Genomic DNA, 9,479 nt, shown 5'->3' on the forward strand with positions numbered 1-9,479 from the left:
TCACAAAACAGGGGCAAAGATGAATTAAATATCAGCAAATGAAACAAATTTCTTAACGTGTATATATTATTTGGGCAGGCATTTTAAAAATACGTTCGGAAAAGCAACAGCACTATATGATTCTGGAACATCTAACAATCTACCTCACTAAGCAAATTATCAGATTATAAGTATTGAGGTCTGCTGATGAAGTGAAAAAAAGCAACATACTAATCACGTTTTTGATTCAACGTCTATTACCAGTCATGCAGCCTATTGATATATGTTATTCATGAGGTACAAGGTGTAGAGTGTGCCTCCCTCTATGGTGCCTCCCTCTGTGGTGGAGAGATATGAAATCAAGGGTCGTAGGTTGGAACCCTGTATAAGACATGTATCTGTGTGTTTGTCATCCATTTCATCAGTTCATCATTCATCCTCATCATGACTGACTACAGAGGTAGAAAGCAACGAAAATAACCAAAATAGAATAAAACAGTGTCCTCGAAATACAATTTACGAGTTACATCCAGGCCCATAGCTAGAGGGAGGGCAGGGGGGCAACTGCCCCCCTGAGAGTCTGCTTTGCCCCCCCCTGTGAAAATATGTAACACATCCCTACCTGGAATTCTCACGAATCTTTATCATTATATCATGTGTTACACTAGCAACATAACAAAGACACTAAATTGATTTTGTGATTTATTAGAGTGTATGGGATTCCGTATAATGTCGTATCAGGATTGGGGGGGGGGGGGGGAATTCCCTTCCAGATCCAGACTTCGGGAAATGATTTAGCAATTTTCAGTATCTAGAACAACAGTTGTGACATTTTGAGTAGTCTTCCTAATGTGTTCGGATGTTTTTCTTGGATATGTTGCTATGAACTTGGAACTGCTTAATTTTTTGTTTCCCAAGTCTACCTTTTGGTAATAGCGATTCATGTGGTAGAGAGAGGGAGTGGATATTTGATTCTTGTCACTTAGCGTTGCTTTTCTGCCACTTTTAGCTAATCTCAACAATGAATGATGAAGTGAAAATGATGAAGAGACACTTATTAACAGTGCTGGAACCACTGGCGGCCAGGGGGCATTGTCCCCCCCCCCCGACCTTGGACGGAAATACATTCTAGGGGAAACAAACATTGAAGTAAAAAAACAAGACTAGGAGAATCGAAGAATAGCAGATACTTATGGTGGAATTAGTTTTTACGTGTTCCTTGCATTTTTCTTCCAGACGGCCAATTGCACTTGCAAAGAGCACAGAGGGGCAATTGCCCTCCCCCTCGATTTCAAATTTTATACAAATAAAAATACATTTTGTAAAATATTCTTGCTCGCTTTGCTCGCCCTATCTGCTATTTTTATGGTCCAAGTTCAGAACGGCGGGAGTCGGCCATGGGAGCCAAACGATCTATATGAAGAAATAAAAATGTTAAAGATAGTGCCATGGCGCCCCGTAAAATTATTTGCACCCTACTAAATCAATTTCTCTCTATGAAACTTAATATGAAATATTAATGATGACACTGTAATCCAAGAAGTCATTGATCAATCAAGGGATTCCTATTTGTTTGTCAGGTGTCAAAACATGTATTTCAACTATAATATAATACAATTAACGTAACCAGTAGGCAAACATTGTCTGTAGTGATGCAAGAGTCTCTCGTTTGAAGGAAATAGAGTCCGTGGTGGACTAATGTTTTAGCAAGTACAAAAAAATATATTACAAATTTTTACACAATTCATCAAAGTGTAGATAATATGTAACCATTATTATTTAATTAATTAGATTTTTCTTGCATAACACAACACAATGGTGTTGTTGGATTCTCGTTAGATTCCTTTGTGCGTAAAAATCTTGCATACTGGAAACTAAGAGGGAATCATTATGATGCATGATTTATAAAGGGCTCCCTTAATCAGTTCTGCAGAGAGGACCTGTAAATATCAAGTAGATACAGTCCCAATTCGCCTATTTATGTTAAACTTTATATTCTTTGGCAATTTTGAAAGATCATTACCGAAATATTGCTATTTGATGTTGCTCGAAGTATTTTTTGTTCTTTGCAGTTTCAAGATATCATCCCTTTTCTGTTACTTATCTATTTTGGGGGAGGGGCAAGTGCCTCTGTGTAGCCTGCTATATATGCCAATGCGACACAATGCATTAAAAATTTGCCCCCCCCCCTAGGATTGACTTCGCCCCCCTACGAAGAATTCCTGGCTACGAGCCTGGTTACATCCAATACTTTCATGAATTTCGCAATGTTTACCTACAAAAAAAGAGAGAGAGAGAGTGAGAGAGACAGAGAGAAAATCATAGCTTACCACCTATTTTTGGAATTGTGAGAACACTGTAATTTGCGGGTTGAAAGTTGCAAGCTTGGGTCTCTGATCCTCCTAATGGACATTTTGACTCCTTTGGAGGTCTGAAAATCAAAGTACAGTTTGTTAAGTGTAATATTGATAATTCGATGCAAGGAAAGTTGTGTGCAAAACAGTGCAGCAGTTAGAAATTTCAAGGGAAACTATACAAGTTGCCGTCCCTGCAACGAATTTGCTCCCCCACTCCCGTTCCTGGCAGGCTTTTCCCTCTTTCGAGTTTAAAACACCAACTCCCAAACTTCATAAGAAATTCATAACAAAAGTTAAGGGCTTGCGCTGCTTGGAACATTGATTGATTGATTGATTTTAAAACTCTGGGTGCGTCAGCACTTAGGCTATTTTGCACCCTTCACATTATACAGGGTCCAGCCCCTTATCATAGCTATAATAAAACACGTGTCTGAGGATTAAAATATTCTTACTTGGGTTAAAAGCTGAGGCACTTCTGTAAAGACAAAACACAGGACAGCACACACACAGTCCTACAAAGATTATACTGGCCGTAGGTTCAGACGCCAGAGCCTCGTCAGTCTGCAAAATGCAGTCCAGTGTGTACTACATGAAAGTGAGGTTGACAATTGGAAGGGTCACCCCTCACACCCCGCTACTCTGGAACAAAATTCTTAAGCCCCTATCACACGGAACTGGATTTCTAGTAGGAATGCCCTAGTTGGCGCTGAATTAACTTTCTAGGTAGCAATCATGGCCGCCTGCCTGACTGCTTGACTGGTTTGGAGGAATAGGACATGTTCTAATTGCTACTTGCTTTCCTCGACTGGATTCTGTGGAATAGCCAATCAGAGCAAAGTTTCGCCATGTGAAGATAATCTGTGAGTGCGCAAAGGAGCGTTTTTGTCTGTGGTTTCCGGGTGTTACTCCAGCAATATATAACGTATACAGCATGAAAGGCGCGTTGAGTTACACCATCTATGTTGAGTGCACGGTGTTTACATTTGAAACAACTAAAATATTCTTCCATACGTGTACAGTAAACGTTGTAAAGTATGTATTTAAGCAGCGCCATTGTTTTGTACCTAATAACGTTTTATACGAAACGTTATTCCTCTCGGTTGAATAGTTATCGGCTTTTAAAAATGTGAAGTGTGCAACAATGTAGGCCGTCAGCTGTTTGCCAAGGCGCACGACGCACCGACTCGGCACCCTCGAAAGACCAAGACCGGGCGTCGCTGCCTACCATTTCTCTTTCTGTTATAATATACGCCACGACTAATTCTCAGTTTCTGCGGGTCATGAGAGTCCGCATCTCAAGGTTCGGGTAAGGGTCTGCTTTTTGAATAATAATAATAAAAATAAGAATGTATGCTTACTTATCTAAGAACTCCAAAATAAGGTAACCATTCTCATGCTTGAACTTCCATCGTGATCGCACCCGCATCCCACTGACCAGTGAGGATACGCATGCGAGTCTCGAGCGAAATCAGCATAATCGAAACTGACGTCTTATGGATTGATAAAGCCTCCGCCTCACTGACCAGTGACGGCGGGACACCTCACCAAACCAAAAGGATGCCAGTTAATTTGTACTTATGAACCAAATTTACTATAAGGAAATATCTATTAACGACTACAAGTTTATTTACAAATCCAAACATAGTTAAGATAAAAGAAAAAATATACTTCTGATCAAAAGAAAACTACAATGCCAAAATAAAATTTAGATCAATAACGACTCCGTAACATAGACTGAAACTTGCTATAGAGTAAACATAAAACCCAGAAAGCACTCTCTTATATTACATGTCCATATCCCATCATAGAACTAACACAGCTTTAACTTGGTTTCAATTTACGGGTGACAAATTATTAACTAAAGGTCGACATACTATTAACCAAAACCAAAGAAAAATTTGCATAACATCTTTCCGTAAATTTCTATTCGTGCTTCTGTCATATTTTCACATCTGCATTATGTTCTCTAGAACTCATGAGGTAAACTACCATCTTCAGGGTCAACCTCCAAAAACACTCATAACAAAATATAAGGGGAGCCTTTCTCTACCTAATATCAAAGCCATATCTCGGCCACAAATTACAAATGTCCACGTGGAATTCCTTAACATAACAGGGGACTCTGTCTACCCTTTTTGGCTACTCACATTGCAAAAGCAAAACAATAGACCTTTACATTAAATGAATTTCTATAAAAAACATATACTCGACCGGTCACCTATTATAACTGTTTCAAAATTATATCTAATATAAAACCTAAATAAGAGAAACCAATAAACGTTCCAGATACTCAGACTTTAAACGGACATGAAAACTATATAAGCTATGAGATTTAAAAGACACCCTCTGACCACAGGTATGCTCTCGGATTAATGTAATAAAGAATCAAATTTATTTAAATGAACCTCCTGACCAGGAGAATTCAGAATGATTTAAAAATTACACGACGAGAAGGATGTATATCTTTAATTTATATCGGAGTCACACTGACCAGTGCCAACTTCGATAGAATTTAGGAATCAAAATTTTAAATTATTAAGATTAAATATGTATGAATCAAATTATTTATATGCTCGCTAAATCCCCTTTAAGGATCATGCTGACCAGCACAAATCCTGAAAGGTGGCTTACGGAGAACCTCGGACATTGTGGAAGGGAGAGCTGACCAGCCACTCCCCATACAACGCCCGTATTCTCCCAGCCCTGGACCTCGACAAGCGATTTAATCACCTAAAGATATACTGATGAACTGATTATTTTGCCAGCGAAACGGCTTGTATTTATACTAGCGGGATTACGCAAACCTATTCCCTGAACAAAAGATTTAGACCTATGTAAAGTTATTTTTAGCTTTCAACAATAACCCCGTTGAAAAAGCATATCGGGAAACACAATGCAGCAAAACTTACAAAACAGCGCAGCGCCGAATGAAAAAGAACCCATTGTTGTTAAGAAAGAAAAGAATGCAAGCTTCAACTTGCTTTGCGTTCTTTTCCGCTTGGCAGAAATTGCGTTACAAATTTTAACAAGGATAAAATATACATTCAGAAAGATTAGACAAAAAAATAATTTATACGAGGGCTATTGAAAAGTAAATTGAATAATAAAGAAATTTTTTTAAAAAAAAAAAGTAAAGTGCTCCCCTGTGCATAGCACCACGCCATGAAGGCGTATAGGGGGTGTGGGGGTAACGCCCCACACTTTCTTGATCCGGTCGTGAGTGGGGGTGATGTGATCAGCATCACGCCCCTGACCGCCTTTACCCCCCAGGGTTTCCCCCAGGTACCCATGTTATTCGACGCTGGGTGGGCGCCGCTTCCACCGTTAGAAAAGTTCCCGGATTTGAACCGGCCGGGGATCGAACCCGGGACCTTGAGCATGGTAGTCAGACGCGTTACCGACTGAGCCACCGCGGCCACTTTAAAGAAATTTACCAAAATTTATCAATCGTTACAAGTGATACATTGTGTACATCTCAAGCGGCCGCCATTACAACTTCCCTCGTATAAGAACAAAAGTCTGTCGACAAGTACGCTGATAAGTATCGTGTGAGGCGAAAACTAGCAAATTGGTAGCCAGTCCAGCGCCAACTAGGGCATGCCTACTGGATATCCAGTTCCGTGTGATGCGGGCTTAACTTTAGTTGTGATGGCAGACTGCCTCGGCAGCAAGATGTCAACTGGGAAACAGGTTCCAGGCCAAGAAAACGGCAGCAGAAAAAAAGAGAAGTTCCTCTGTTCCTCTCGAGGGGAAGCACTTTGCCTGCTACGGCTGTAAGGCGTTCTTACCGAATGTAAGAATTTCTTGTCTACCCTTTCTCTTACAATTCAAATAATCATATTCAAAGACGGAATCTATATGCTTTCCGCTGTTTGCGCCCCTAAATAACAGCCTCCTGGTTGTTACTGCTCGCTACAAACACGTGTTGGTAAGGAGTAGGAATGTCCAGGCAAGCAAAAGCTCGTCAGTATGCTTCCTTGAGCAGGTGCGGCTTAAACAGGTCCATCGGTGTTCTCCGCGGGCAAAGCTGGCTGGATACCCTAGCTCGCTCTTCTTCCGCCAGACCAGTTTTCAGGTAGAAACGGCCGGCCCAAGGAAAAGGAAGATTTCTACCTCTACCTCTCTTGTCCCCTCGCTCCCCGCTGTAATGGTTGAAAGCCCAGGCTTTCAGGTCCCCCAGTCTATCTCCTATAGGACAGATAGGGGATTGGTTTCTCATAGATTTTTTGTAAATCCTGTAAAGAACTCAGGGTAAAATTTTCTGCAATACTTATGTTCTCTGTATTTACACAACCTTTTACACGTTGTACAATATGTGCGTATGTATAATATGGGATGTAGTTTTATTATTTATGAAATGGGAACGTGTTATGTGCAGACAATGATGTTATGCTTTCTTTCTTTTTTTCTTTTACAAATATGGAATATATAATGATTAAATTACAAATATATGCTCAAGTTCTATCTGACTCTCGTTTTAGTAGTGTTTTATTTAAATATACTACTCTTGGTCTCTAACAGTCATAAATACGGATGTATTTATTTGGGCAAGAGAACGCGTGTTCATATTGTTGTTGGTTTCGTTTATTTTACTTCGCTTTTCTGCCACATTTGGTTATCGCGAAAATGAGGATTGAGTGATAATATGATGAAATTTGTTAAGGGACCTCATATGAACAATCCAGGCCAGGATTCGAACCCGTGATGAGTGCGCATTCTTGTCCTATGTGTTGCAGTGAATAATGAAATAATTTGGAATAAAAAATGTATCTCAGAACTCAAAAAGTCAAATGAATATCATTGAAGAAACTACAAAAAAAGTGTGTTGTGTTTTGTTACCTGTCACCAAATCAACCAAGCGTGGGGGACTGGTTATCATAGCGCGCTACGACACCAGGATTTCCGGGTTCGAACCCCGACCCAGGCATGGGCGTTCCCTGTGCTCGTCCCTTCATCAATTTCATCGTATCTTCGCAATTAACCAAATGTGACAAAAAAGCGACGCTAAGTAACAAAATTGAAATCAAATCATTGATTGATTGCTCAATTTGGTTCATTTTACTTCGCTTTTCCGCCACCTTTGGTACAACAAAATAGATGAAGGAACACACACAAAGAACACAAATGGCCAATCCGAGATTCGAACCCAGGATCTCTGGCTTAGAGTCAAATCAAATAGTTTTTTACTTTCGAATGTGGGTGGGGGTTATGTGTACTTTTTTCTGGTACTCATTCATAATTTTGCAATCTTTTCCTGTTATTGACTTTCTTCTTTTTGTAGGAATACTGGCCCTAAAGGGAGAAAAGGTGTGACCCACACCAACCCCCCCCCCCCTTTGAGCACGCCACTGACTGCTACCCCAAGTGTCGACGTCACCGCACGTCACTGGCTCCTGGACATTTAACAACCTGATTTGCAGTAAGGTAACGCTGTATACTGGGCGAACAGCTTAACTCTGAAGCATTCTAATTTTAGTAATTCACTCATTCAGGCATAATATCAGGATTAATTGACTAAAGTGTAAAATGTGTATACAGGTTACTTCTGCGAATCCAAGTACCTCATGCCAGAAAATGCTTCTTATGTCTGTGTCTAAAAACGACAGGCAGAAACAATGAGAGAGATCATGCTAGTTCTATTAGTGTTCTACGCTCCCTTGTGTAAAAAAATGCAGCGTACTCGCCACTTGGCATATGGGACCGACCTCCATGACGGAGTGGTTAGCACAGTGGCCTACGACGCCAGAAGTCCCGGGTTCGAATCCCGAACTTGCCATGGGTGTTTTTTCAGAGTGTCCATAAATTTTATTACATGTTCACTCATCATCGTCATAGCGATTAGTCAAAAGTAGAAGAAAAGCGGCGCTAAATGAGACAAATCAAATCAAAACAATACATGGGCAGTACTGTGTCCTAGGACACTCAGGACGATATCTGAAGGAGTCAATTATTTATTTAATACGCCACTGGATCGCTTTGCTTTTAGCTGGTTAGATGGCCGAGCGCATTAAGTGGTCGACTTTCGATCTTGCCATCGAAGTTTCCTGGTTCCAGTCACGACATAATCATGGGCTTTATTTGCGATTGTCCCTTCTTCTAATCATCGCACATTATCATCACCACGATTAGCCAAAGTGTCACAAAAGCGACGTAAAATAAAAAATACATACGCTACGCTAAGTGCATAGGTTACATCTTACCAGAGTGCCAGGAAAGAGAGTAATACTCACATGACTGTGCAAGGGCTTTCTATTTGCTTGCATCCTACAGAAGTCAAACAAACAAAGATAAGGGCGGTATAGAATAATACCCTGGACGTACTGCGAGTCATTCACTGAGCAAACAGTGTGCAAGCTTCGTCGTCAAAGAAGTAAGTGTGCTCGCCCAGAGAAACAAACTCCCAGGCACGACATGTACCAGAGAGTTGAATTGACACTTATCGATCAAAAAAGCACTACTCCCAGATAGGTTGTAAGCATTTGGTGTTTCGCAATGACAATAGAAATAATGCTTGTTGTACTCGAATCAATATGGTACCGTTCGGTGACATGATTAATATATTAGATAAAAACTTCGCTATTCTTAAGAGCTGCGTTAATGTAACAATTTGAATAGAAGCTTGCGAGTTATTGTCAGAAAATACTCAAACATGTGTAACGACCAATAGCCAAATGCGTACTGGAAATGTGATTCAGTAGAGAAGACGACATTATTACTTCAATTTATATGCGAGTTATTGTAAAGAATTGTTATGTACTTTCAAGATTATAAATGTTTGTATGGGTTCCCATACAACAATTCCCCTTTCCAATACACGAATACACGCAACCTTGCAAATACATGCAACCTTACAAATACACACACAACTAGACGGGAATGTAAAAATCTGCTTTTATACATTAACATTCAACGATACATTGTCACATTTCTACTCATCTATATAGTCTTCAATGAAAGTACACTTTTGTTTCGATTGTAGAAAAAGCGAAAATCTTAAATTTTTAATAGTCGGGATTAAAAGATATAATTTCAGTCAATTAACATTTAAATTATCTTGAAAGTAGAGTAAAAATGTATAAACCACGCCTGAACTTTCATATTTAGTCACTTTATCTTCAGTTCTGTTTTCTGATGTTAATTTCT

The 9,479-nt window shown here is 39.8% G+C and overlaps 1 protein-coding gene across 1 annotated transcript in view; it reads right to left on the bottom strand.

Moving 5' to 3' along the window:
- The window catches only part of LOC145986014 (glycine receptor subunit alpha-2-like), a 49,472-nt gene extending 40,787 nt beyond the window's left edge, over positions 1 to 8,685 (bottom strand). The window contains exons 1-2 of the mRNA XM_083120185.1: positions 8,567 to 8,685; positions 2,310 to 2,410 (exon numbers count right to left, since the gene is read on the bottom strand). Of these exons, the coding sequence (XP_082976311.1) occupies positions 2,310 to 2,410; positions 8,567 to 8,667 (202 nt within the window). The 5' untranslated portion in view covers positions 8,668 to 8,685. The remainder of the gene's footprint in view (positions 1 to 2,309; positions 2,411 to 8,566) is intronic.
- Between the last annotated feature and the right edge of the window lie 794 nt (positions 8,686 to 9,479).

The sequence above is a fragment of the Lepisma saccharinum genome, chromosome 3 (assembly GCF_977018435.1).
Source record: "Lepisma saccharinum chromosome 3, izLepSacc3.1, whole genome shotgun sequence".
Lineage (NCBI taxonomy): Eukaryota > Metazoa > Arthropoda > Insecta > Zygentoma > Lepismatidae > Lepisma > Lepisma saccharinum.